The 13,324-nt window shown below is 36.9% G+C and overlaps 1 protein-coding gene across 1 annotated transcript in view; it reads right to left on the reverse strand.

Annotated features, from left to right (window-relative positions):
* STAC2 (SH3 and cysteine rich domain 2) overlaps positions 1 to 3,182 on the reverse strand; it is a 318,737-nt gene extending 315,555 nt beyond the window's left edge. Inside the window, exon 1 of the mRNA XM_053697925.1 lies at positions 3,093 to 3,182. Within this exon, the coding sequence (XP_053553900.1) occupies positions 3,093 to 3,182 (90 nt within the window). The remainder of the gene's footprint in view (positions 1 to 3,092) is intronic.
* Positions 3,183 to 13,324: the final 10,142 nt, after the last annotated feature.

The following is a 13,324-nucleotide window of genomic DNA, read 5'->3' on the forward strand; positions in this document are numbered from 1 at the left end:
AATCTGCCTGCCCAGACCCTGCCCATGGAACAGCCGTAACTACGCCTCCCCCCCCCACCTAAGACTATACACACAAGTGTTTGCACCCACATATTACCACTGCTTAGCAAGTGACCAAGATTTTTTTTTTATCCATCATTTGTTTTGTTGCATCAAAAAAAGATGTTTTAAAATGTATTAATTTTTTCCCCTTAAGAAACAATTGTTCCTATATTCTGTGTTAAATAGACAGTCTACTTGAAAAATGTTATTGTTTAAAAGGATAGATAATCCCTTAATTTTCCATTCCCCAGTTTTGTATAACCGACTCTGTTATATTATACTTTTTACCTCTATGATTACCTGGTATCTGGCCCCTTATCTGAGTTCTTTTGACAGACTTGTATTTTAGCCAGTCAGTGCTAACTCATAAATAACTCCAGGGGTGTGAGCAGAATGTTATGTATATGGCACACATGAACTAGCACTGTCTAACTGAAAAACTGTCAAAATGCACTGAGGAAAAGGGCGCCCTTCAACGATTAAGAAATAATTGTATTAGCCTACCTAGGTTTAGCTTTCAAAAAAAGAATACCAAGAGTACAAAGCAAATTTGATTATAAAAGCAAATTGGAAAGTTGTTTAAAATTGAATGCCCTAATTGAATCATGAACGTTTAATTTTGACTTAACTGTCCCTTTAAGCACATCATTGGCAATGGATAGTAATGCAAATATTACATACTCTAAAGGTCCTTTAAGTGTGTTTAAAACTTTTACATTCAAACATATTGATATTGAAGAAACATATGTTAGTGTACAGTTTTGTATCAGTTTGAGTATCAGTTGCTCACTCCTCAACAAGCATGAAAACAGAGTAGTTTTATTTGACAGTTATTGATTTAGATAGAGCATGCAATTTTAAGCAACTTTATAATTTACTCCTACTTTCAATTTTTCTTCATTCTCTTGCTATCTTTATTTAAAAAGCAGGAATTTAAAGCTTAGGAGCCAGCCCATTTTAGGTTCAGCACCCTGGATAGCGCTTGCTTATTGGTGGCTACATTTAGCAAATCAATAAGCAAGCGTAACCCAGGTTCTGAACAAAAAATGGTCCGTTTCTTTAAATTCCTACATTTTAAATAAAGATAGCAAGAGAACAAAGAAACATTGATAATAGGAGTAAATTAGAAAGTTGCTTAAAATTGCATGCTCTAGCTAAACCATTAAAGACAAAATTTGGGTTTAGTGTCCCTTTAATATAGATTTGTGTGTGAGACTGTTTAGTTTAGAGAAATATTGTTAAGGTTTTGGGGAAGTTAAAAGATGTATTTGCATTGTTTGATATATAGGGAGATTCATATATTATGCACAACCAGATATATGGGATATATTGTGTTTATAGGTTTGTTATATTTTGTTAAGCTTGTAATCTTAAGTTTGTCTATGATTTTATGGATGATTTTGCAAACATGTTAGTGTTAAATGACTATATTTTAACATGAGGTTAGTTATAAGATGGTGTAGTTTGGGTGTTGATGGTGTGCGAAATGTGAAAGTATATATACAGATGGATATACATTTTGCAAATACAGCTATCTGTGTGTGTGATAAATTACATCATAACATTATATAATTGTGGGGGCTAAAATTTTATTTTTATTTTGGTATGGATGTGGGGAAATTTGAGAAATATCTGTTCATTTCAGGATCAGAATTACAAATCTCATGTCCCTAAATACAGGTCACTCATATGCCCAATGCTGTCTTTAACACATTTAAACCAGTGATGTTATGTCTGACATGTATTCTTAGAGGTTAACAATCTTGCATATGTACCTCCTGAAATGAGCAGCTTTGTTTGCTCCAAGTCACATATAGTGCTTTGCCAAACTGCACTGTTTGACCAGATAGTAAATTCCCTTCTTTGTGAAGGTACCTCTGATGATAATCATTGAAACGTGCAAACAAATAATATATATACCTGTATATTGTGATACTCAAGATAATTGAGGACATATATCAGACAGGTGTAATCTCCCATTTCAACAACATGCTCCCTTAATTATTGTGTGTCTAGATACACCATTTGATATCAGCATAACCTTAGCAACATTGTCCCCCACCACCAGTAGCATTATACCTTTACGGTTATGGTGTTGAACATGTTGCTGCAGTGATTGTAATATAGCATTGCTGGAGGGGTTGCTAAGTGGTATAGTAGTGTTGGTATGTTGTACCATGTGAGAGACAGCACCCAAATACATTCTTCCATATCATGTCCTGGTAGAAACAAGTTGAAGGGTTGGCAAGGAGAGGTTTAGAATTGTTAAGAAGTTGAGGAATTTGTATTGTAATGTAAAGTGCCTGGTTATAAATAAAAAAGGAATGAAAAGACATTAATGTGATGCTAGTAATGTAAACTATTTTTAGTTACTTGGACTGGTGTGACTGGAATGTCTTTGATGCTGGAGTTTGTGTCAGGTCCAAGGGTTGCTAACAAATGTTGCCACAAAGATAAAAATTAAGGCTGGTACAAGAGAGAGGTTATCATTTTCTACTACATATTCCTCAAATTTTATTAAAATTCTTATTTTCCCTCATTACCCGTCTCCTTGTCCTGCTAAAGAAAAGGACATGTAAAAGTGGACTGCCTTACAAATATATCTGCTGACACCTTTGGGAATCGTGGATGCCACTACAGTGACTGGGAGTACTTAGAATTTCCAGCATCCTTCTAGCACAGACACTTGTCCAAAGAGGTAAGAGGCTGAAAGTTAATTAGTATTTTTTCTATGATAAAGGCAGAGCTCCCACCTTTCATTATATAAACATAGAATTAAAATGAATTTTACTTGTTTTCCAAGGACCCTTATGCATATATCTATATAAGGAGGAATACATTATAAAGTGATATATTATTAATTAGTGCAGTTCTGACTTCATTCTTCGTGTTGCACACCTCAAAATTGGCTAAATGTAACATAACTGGGAATATTTGCCTAAAAATGTTCAGTTCAGATCCAGATATATAGCAACACTACTTTGAGATTTTAAACCCAGGGAAGATATAGTTTGGGTGAATTTAGCAAATGGTGTGTAATTTGCAGGTACCTTGGTCTGTGGGAGTCCACACCCTCCGCTGCTGGTCCCAGGGGGATGTTGCTCCGGGTTCTGAGCCTCAACCTCAGTTATTTCCGTCATGTTGAGAAAAAAAAGTAAAGTTCAGAGCACAGCAGTTTGAGGAATCTCAAAGATCTAAGAGTGATGTTAATAGCAAAACGAGCACTTTTATAATTCCACAGTGTGTTGTATAGTGCTTTGTGATGTTATGCGTCACTATACGGTATCACAGTGTGTGATATATTCAGTTGTGCTGTGCCGTATTACTGCTTGTGTCACGGTTGCTGATATGCAGCTCTACTTCCCAAGGATTTTGAGCAAGTCCATTACTGTATTTTATATATACAGCAACTGCTTCTCTGGATGGATAATGAACAGTTTCACAGGCAAGAGGATTTGATTTGTAGCTCTCTATCCTGTCTTACAACTCAATAGAGTCACTTCCTGGTGTATTTCTGTCTCTATTATGTGCTGCTGTATCTTATAGTGAAGTCTCCTTCCCTTCCTAAGTCTCTGATGTGCTTTGTCTTTGTCTCTGTTGTGCAGTCTTCTTGCAGTTGTTCCTTTGTCCTGGGTTACAAATCCAGCTGTTCCTTTCGCTGTCTGTTCACATAGTGATCCTCTTTCAGCCCAATACAGCACTTCACAAAAGGAAAGCGGTTCTCAAAAGATATTAGTAGTCTTGTTTCTGCCTCTGCAGTCTGTCTGCAGCCTCCGTTGTTTCACAAAATCATTGCACTATGTTCATTCCCATGTGTAATCATCATACAGTTTTGTAGTGACTGCAATCTTGCTCTTTTAAATCTAGCCAACCACCTCTTTCTCTGCCTCTCTTTCACCCCCCCTTTCTTTCTGTCTGCTGCAGCCTCTATCTTTCTTCTCCGCTGTCACTGCTGCAGTTTATCTATCCCATTCTCTGTCACTGCTGCAGTATTGTTCTCTACCACTTTCTGTAGCACTTCAACACTCTATGTTTAGATCACACAAAATATGTATTCTCTCCCCCTATCACTCACTTATGTTTCTGTTCTATCTCATTAAATCATTGGCTATATGTTCAAATCCTTTCTCACCCTTCAGCTCCCTGCCTGTTTGATATTTCCTATTTCTCTCTATTCTCTTTTACAACATTCCAGTTTGTCTCTGTTACGGTGTCCTCCCCTCTCTGTTTTTATCTGCTTTTCTCTGTCTTCCACTCTCTATCTCCTTTTCACTCCTCATATCCATTCTCCTAATGTCTTTCTGTCTGTTTCTCTCATCTTTCTGTCTCATTTTATTTCTCTCTCATATCTCTGTCCTACTGCCTCTTTTCTTGGTACTTTTCCTCCTTTTTGCCTCCTACCAAATACAGGTTAACCCATCATCTCACCATCTTCTGTTATTGGTTCCTATTTACTGGGCAGGAAATTAGCACAATGGAATAGGAGTACCATATGCAAATTTAACTGAGGAAACTTTCCCTGGGTATAGAACTATCTTAAAGGAACATGAAACCTAATTTTTCTTTCATGATTTAGAAAGAGCATGCATTTTTAAACAACTTTCTCATTTACTTCTATAATCTAATTTGCTTCATTCTCTTGATATTCTTAGCTGAAAAGCATATCTAGATAGGCTCAGTAGCTGCTGATTGGTTGCTGCACATAGATGCCTCTTGTGATTGGCTCTCCCATGTGCATTGCTCTTTCTTCAACAAAGGATATCTAAAAAATGAAGCAAATTAGATAATAGAAGTAAATTGTAAAGTTGTTTAAAATTGTATTTTCTATCTGAATCATGAAAGAAAAATATTGAGTTTAGTGTCCCTTTAATACATTCCTTCACTGCAAGTGGGGAACGTGGCTATCTGTTCCGTGACAAATTTATGTATATGGATATCATAATATAAAGCAGAAGGGACTTATGGCTCGATAATTGTTAAAATGTAGAAAATTAAAACAATGAATCACAATTTTAGTCACTATTATTGGTAACTTGTAGAGAAAATTTCCAAAAATAACTTCTTCTTATGCAAATTCATCTAGAGAAGGTAAACTAATAAAAATAATGTGTATGTGCTACTAAAGATCTGCTAGACAAAAGATCTTATCTTATAAGCACAAATTCTTCATACAAACACACCTAGACTGGTCAGATTTGATGCCTAAAACAGGACTTGATCTGGATAGATCTCTAGTTAACATAGATGTAACTACTCTGGTTTATTAGGTTAAATTACTACGACCTAGCAGCATTGAAGTTTCTCGCCTTTCTCCTATAATTATATACACATATACAGGCGTACCTCAGAGAGATTGTGAGTTCGGTTCCAGACCATCGCAATAATGCAAATATAGCAATAACGTGAGGCACAATTTTTTTTGTTTCCCAGTGCATATAAAAGCTATATTTACACTATACTGTAGTATATAAAGTGTACAACAACATCATGTCTAAAAAAAAAACAATGTTCATATCTTAATTAAAAAAATACTTTATTGCTCAAAAATGCTAACCATCATCTGAGCCTTCAGTGAGTCATACAATTTTTGCTGGTGGTGGTATATATAGGTGTATTTATGTGTTTATATGTGTATATATGTTGAAAATGGTGCTGATAGACTTGCTCGACACAGTGTTGCAACAAACCTTCAATTTGTAAAAAGAGCAATATCTGTGAAGCTCAATAAAGCGAAGCGCAATAAAAATAAGTATGCCTTTATATGTTTATGCATACATTTATATATGTTATCTGTATATACTGGTTCAATGTGTTGTGCAGAGTTCCCAAGCAGTTTAGGAGCTCTGTCCTTAGGCTGATTTCTCTACCCTAATTTTGTCATAATCACATTTAATGAAGCCCCCTCCCCATAAATGTCAGTCACCCAGCCTGACCCAAGATCACCAAATCACACAAAGACCACCCTGACTCCTCCAGGTCATCAACAGTCAATCTAACCTTTTAGTCCAAGGGTTTAGAACATTACTTTTGAGATCTGTGGTTATGTAACCTATGGAGGCTACCTGCCTCTATTTTTACCCTAAGAGGCTACACTTTCTTATTGTGTGCCAGATGGCTAGTTAAAAAAATAAATTAAAAAGAAAATAGAATTCTGTTGGATTTTCTGTCTACTTTACACAATTACATATTTGTCCTTTAACATCCACTACTAATTTACTTTATCATACCCAGCTTGTATCCAGGCCTTGTCAAATGCACGCAGACACTCCAGGATCCGATCTAGAGGATCAGTGTTTTTATTTACAGATATAGAGCCAGATCCACAGCAATTTCCATGAAGAGGTTAGCCATGAAAGTAGATCCATCTCCAATGCAGTCAAATGCTCATAGATCACACTAAAATAATACTTTTCTATTAATATGTTGCTACTATTTCCTAATAATAAAATTATGATTTATAATAAAAACATCATAATATTAATTTGATTATTAGACTTTGCAGCAGATTAATCAGCAATATTTGATACCAAATACTTTAGCCAATTAATACTGGTACCTAATCATGTACATAATGCCTGTAGTAATAATATGCAGTTAAAAACATTTAAAAACACCAAGATTATCCATATAAAAACATACAGAACATCTAAGTATCAAAAGCAAAATATCTGAAAATAATAAATACTATGGAGAGCTCCACAGATACGAGTGCAAATACAAGAAGCGATCTCTTTAAAATCATCAAAGCAATAAAAAAATACAGTAACTGCAATTCCCAGTCTTTGCTACCATAAAAAGTTTGATTCTGTAGTATCATGTTCTTTCTAAATATACCAGATGATGTCTAATTTATTTTACTGTAAAAGGGCAAGCACTGTATCCAGACGGAATACTGTATTAAGTATGGAAAAGCAGACATAATGTAAGCTAAATAGAAACAATCTTTCTTTTTTTATGCTTTCCCTGCAACCCCCAGTCTGCAGATCCTCTGTTACCTGTTCTACCTATCAGTTCGCTGTACCCATGTTAAAGGGACACATATGCAAGCTTGTTTGCTATTATGCACTGCATCCAGTCCTTGAAGTTATTCTAAAGGTGTATTTTTTTATTTTTTTCAGAAATTCATGCATTATTTTGGAATATTTTAATATGGAATGTAAATGTTCTGTTCTCAGTCTATAGCTGAGCTTGACAGATTTGTTCACAATCTAGGAACAAGTCCAAAAATTTAGAACACAGAAATTTTCAGGGCATTAAATCACTGCAGCATATTACACCAGCTGCAGTGTTTAAAACTCCTGGTTGCCCATAACACACATGTCCAGTTCAGGGGTTTTGTGAGCTTTGGGCAATCTAGAGATTAGGTTGCTGTTGCTGTGGTTCACTGCAGCAATTTGACCCCTTGGTTGCCCAGAACAAACACAGCAGTCATTTGACTGTTACTTGCCACCCAGTCAGTATTTTAGTACATGTATGTTGGTGGAAATGAAATACAGATTCAGCAGAATATAGCCAGAGCAGAAAATTTAGATCACAGGATCTAAGGGAGGCTGGAGAGCATTTAAAAGAAACACAGCAGAAAAAGGGGTTGTTGCCGTATTGGTCCCACATAGAATGTACCTTTAGTAAATTTTGATACCTTTTTAATGGACCAACAAAATCAAGTTTTGATTTTTCATAAGTTTTCAAGACCTTTACAGGTCTCTTCTCTACATCTGAAGGAATAGCGTAATGGAGGACACCCCAGGCTGCTATATTGGCTCTGTCAGGATATTGGTGTGTCTGTGTTGTTTGTGTAAAAATAGGGATCTTGGTATGTTTTGTTTGATGAGATCAAACTATATAATACACATGTTTAGACTACACAGACACAAAAACACTAAAGTTATAAATGTAAAAAGTTAAACACAGTCAAACATTATATTATATACAATAAAGATAGACAGACACATATGCGCACAAAAGTACACACACATATAATAGAAGCTTCTTCTTTTTTTTTAACACATGCGCAGCTTTTGTATAACCTAACCCCAAGAGAAAAGATTAGAGAAGATGGAGAGAGATAGAAAGATTTATGAAGAACTAAAAAGAAAAGGGAGATAGAGGGAGGATGAAATGTAGGAAAATGTGATGAAAAAAAGATCAGGTTACAAGAAAATATGATGTTGGTGAAGGAAATCAAAAGCTATTGATAACATAGCTAGATATTGAGAGAGAGTAATGTCAGTAATAATAGTTACACTACATATGGTGATAAGGGGTGTCACTAAAAAAAAGTGTGATCTAGTAAATGTTAGATGTTCTGTTTGATGACTACTTTCCGTGGCTTCTTGTTGTAATTCAAGAGCAGTCTTTAGACTCCCATTGTCCTGTCCCTGTAAATCCTGGCTGTCTTAGATTATCTCTGTTGGCTGAACACTGTCATATGAGACTCTATGATTACATTCCGTGCATCCTGCAGGGATTGTTCCTCACTGCACAGTTTGAGAACTATGAAGGATATACACAAGAGAGAGAGAGAGGAGAGAACAGATTGAACAATAGACAGATATTTTATGATTTTATTTTATGGAAGCTGTGCTTGCGGTTTCTTGTCCTGATTACAGACCATGCCTGAGTCTATATTGCCTTGTCTCTGTGTATCCTGTGTACACTGTTTCATCTCTGTTGGCTGAATCCTGCCGGCTGAGTCTCTGTGATAACACTTCATGTGTCCTGCAGAAAATGGCAACTTTGCATAGTCAGCATCTTAGTGGACAGTGGGAGGGAGAAGGAAAGAGAAAAAGAAGCTTCCTGAATTCACCCATAGTTCAATGGGATCTCCAGTCAATCCATGTTTTTATTTTATTCACTAAAGCTTACTCCTCTTTCCATTCTTGATAAATATACTGCACATTACATATTAATAGGCTGTTCTACTCATCGTGAATCCATCTGAGTAAGGCTTGGTGTTAGTAGGAGAAAAAAATGTCCTGGACTGGGCGAAGGGTAATAAGTTTGGGGCACACAGATAGGTAAATAATGAGAACATTACAGCTAGTTATCAAGAGAGAATAGCATATATTGGGAATTGAAAATGCAAAGATAAAAAAATAAACAGAGAAAATGATGAGGAAAAACGAGTAACAGCAAATTGTAAGTGTCCAATGAGCTTACCAGCGCAAAGAGAAATGGTACATAATTCTTGTTTTTTTTAAGCATTATAATGTATTGTATGTGTCTTTCCTTCACAGTCAGAACCCTGCATAGCTAGATAAACAGCTCTCAAGCTAAAATCTACCTTTCTAAAATAGTTTGAAGTACCTCACAGTACTCATGAGACCTCATATAATGTAGCCAGAGCGGAAAATTTAGATCACCAGGATCTAATAGAGACTGGAGATAATTTTAAAAGAAACACAGCAGAAAAAGGGGTTGTTGCCGTATTGATTCCACATAGAATGTATCTTTAGTAGATTTTTATAGCTTTTAATGGACCAACAAAATCAAGTTTTGTTTATTTTCATAAGCTTTCAAGACCTCACAGGTCTCTTCTCTACATCAGATGAAAAAGCCTAATGGAGGAAACCCCAGGCTAGCGATCGCAGGGACAAGGTGTCCCTGTGATCCCATGCCTGTCAGTGGGGACTCAGGCTCTGTTTGAGAATTGCTTATTCTACTGCCTGCTCTGACTGGCTGTCTGACTCCACCTGCCTGCTGAGCTGCAGGCAGTTACTCAATCTAAACCTATATATGCTGCCTCCTGTGTTTGCCCGTGTATAGAACTGTATTCCTTGGTGTGCTACTTTCATTCCTGTTTCTGCTGTTCTCTGTGTATAACCTCTGCTTGTTTCCTGGACTCAGTCTTTGGATTCTGATTTGGTTCTGTGGTTGCCTTTGGAAGCTTTGGCCTGAACTGACCTTGATTTTGTCTTATTTTCTGGGTTTGACATGTCCTGGTTCTAACCCTCCATGCTGGGGCAGTGTGTCTCATTGTCACTTTCCAACCTCAGGGTCCTTTCCTGGACAGACTTTAATAGTCCTGTGACATTATACATGGGTCATACTAACATGGACCCTGTCAAAGTGACCAAAGCTATAACTCATCAAGGCCAAGTACTGGGGGCTCACTCAGCACATCTCCAGAGTCTCAACACAAAGACCAGGTGGCAGAGATGATGTGAACACTGTGCCACGCCTCTCAATCTGCTACAACACCTTTTTTCGCCCTAAATCTCCAGCAACTACTGCTTGTGCACCTAAATTACCACTACCCAAAAAATTTGATGGCACTTCTGATGACTGTAGAGGGTTTCTTAATCAGTGTCACCTTTGTTTCCAAAATAACACTGAAACTTTTGTCATCTGAGGCCCAGGTCACCTTCGTCATTTCTTTGCTGAAATGAAAGACCCTGTCGTCGGTTTCACCCCTACTAAAAAAAGATGACCCAATCCTTAAGGATGCTAAAGCCTTTCTAACTGCTTTACAAACCATATTTGACAAGCCTGGTAGGGTGGCTGCAGCTGAGTCTGTTCTACTGGAATTGCAACAAGGCACACAATCGGTCGCTCTGCATGCAGTTGAATTCTGCACTTTAGCCGCTGAGACTGACTGGAATTCAGGAGCACTGAATACAGAGCATGTGTGACAGGATTAAAGGGATAGTAAACCCCAAAATTTTCTTTTATGATTCAGATAGAACATACAATTTTAAACAACTTTCCAATTTAATTATATTATCAAATTTTCTTCATTCTCTTGTTATCCATTGCTGAAGGGACAGCATTGCACTACTGACAGGAAGCTGAAAATATCTATTTAGCCAATCACAAGAGACAATTGTGTGCAGGCACCAAATAGCAGCAGCTCCCACTAGTGCATGATATGTGCATATTCATTTTTTAACAAGGGATACTAATAGAATGAAGCACATTTGAAAATAGAAGTGAATTTAAAAGTGTCTTAAAATGACGTGCTCTATCTGAATCATGCAAGTTTAATTTTGACTTTCCTATCCCTTTAAAGATTAATTGGTGTACAGAGAATTACCTTAGTCTTTAGAAGACTTTATTTATTTATCTATGTATCAACCTTAATACCTGCCACATGGAGTGTCAGCTGGAAGAAGATGGGACCTAGAAATCCCAAAGACCTGTCTTTAGGTTGGCAGCAAAATTTACTACCCCTACAACATCTCCTTCAACACCTACAGTCAAAAAGCCAATGGAGGTGGGTACCATTCGACCTTCTGAAGCAGAAAGACTCAGGAGACATAATCTCAGTCTGTGTCTCTACTGTGGACAAAAAGGGCATCTCTTAAAGTATTGTCCAACCAGGCCATGAAAATCCCAGGCTTAATTCTGTTTGGAGGGGCAGAATTAAGACTGAACCCAGGACAACTCTCTAACAAGACCAAGTTGTTTATACCAATCCGCCTCACCATCAACGGACAACACATTGTTTCCCAAGCCCTTATTGGTTCCGTAGCTGATGGAGTATTTATGGATTTATCTTTCCCCAGACAACATATTTCCAGTATAAAGAAGGAGAACCCCAGTCGCATCACCACAATTAGTGGACAATCGTTAGGCATTGGAGTTATCCTGTACTATTCTATACCCCTTACTATACACATGGGGGTACTTCATACGGAAACTCTGCAATTCGATTAAGTGTCTTCACAACATCTACCGATCATCTTGAGATATCCTTGGTTAAAATCACATGAATCTCTGGTCCAAAAAATGAAATAACTGCTTGGGAGGACAATTGTTTTAAACACTGCCTGTACAGACCTGTGACACTGGGAACTTTCCACCATTCTAACACTATCTGGGGACTCTAATCTCCCTCACTACTATCAAGAGTTTTTGGATGTGTTTTCCAAGAAAAAAAGCAGAAATATTACCACTTCATCAGGAATTTGACTGGTCCATAGAGTTGTATCCTGGCGCAACAATGATAAGACTTATCTTATCTCTCAACCAAACTCAATGTTTTAAAAACCTACATAAAGGAAAACCTTGAATGTGGATTAATCAGATTTTCTTCCTCCCCTGCTGGAGCAGGATTTTTTTTTCATTAAGGACGTACTCTGCATTGATTATCGAGCCCTAAATCTAATTACTATAAAGGACTCTTACCCCTTACCATTGATTAAGGATGTAACCATCTTCACCAGATTAGATTTGCATGGGGCCTACAATCTTTTAGGTATCAAGGTGGGTGACGAGTGGAAAACGATATTCAATTCCCGTTTTGGGCACTTCAAATATCTTGTGATGTCTCCTGGCTGTGCAGTGCACCAGTAGTTTTCCAGGGGTTTTCCAACAATGTCTTCAATGATTATCTGAACAACTTCATAATAATACATTTTAGACTTGTGCGTGGCGGAAAAATTAGTTTTGGTTCGTTTCGGACCGATTCAGATTTTTTTCAAATTTCGTTTTCGGATGCATTCGAATGTATTTGTTTTCGGATTAGTTCGGATGCAAATAAATTCGGATGTATTCGGTTCGGAGTAGATTCGGAAGTTCGGTATGTGTAAACAAGAGCAGATAATTAAAGTGCCATAAAAATATGTTGAGATCTGTTCATATCTTTAAAGGACTAATTAAGTAAAAAAATAGTTTGCATAAAAATTTTTTAAAAATTGCTGGCAAGTATTTTAAAATCATTTTAAAAAATAAGCAAAATTAGTTACATAGCCATGCTGTCTGGAGTAGTCTGATCCACTACCCCCTTATCAGTGTTTAGCATTAGAAATACAGGCATTGTATTTCAACTGAGTTCACAGCACCTTATTTGCTTCTAGGCATGCTCCAACAGGTAATGAGTATTAAAGTCTTGCATTCTACCAAACCAAAGGTGGATATAGATACAGCCATAGAAGGAAATGTGTGGGGGGAGTTAGAGCTTTACTATTCGGAAACTTAAAAGAATGGGTTAATGGCGAGGCACTGCAGTAAAAATTTGCAGGTAAAGTAATTAAAGTACATATTATATTCTGTCTCTATCCCAACTTGTTTTATGTCCCTTTAAGGTGAAACCAATAGTGAGAAAAAAATACCAAAATTGCTTGTGTCATTTAAAGGGACAGCCTAATCCAGAATTGTTGTTTAAAAAGATAGATAATCCCTTTAGTACCCATTCCCCTGTTTTGCATAACCAACATGGTTATATTAAAACACTTTTTACCTCTGTGATTACCTTGTATCTAAGCCTTTGCAGTCTGCCCCCTTATTTCAGTTCTTTTGACAGACTTGCATTTAGCCAATCAGTATCCTCTTACTTGTAGAT

This window comes from Bombina bombina, chromosome 1, assembly GCF_027579735.1.
Source record: "Bombina bombina isolate aBomBom1 chromosome 1, aBomBom1.pri, whole genome shotgun sequence".
NCBI classification, from domain to species: Eukaryota; Metazoa; Chordata; class Amphibia; order Anura; family Bombinatoridae; genus Bombina; species Bombina bombina.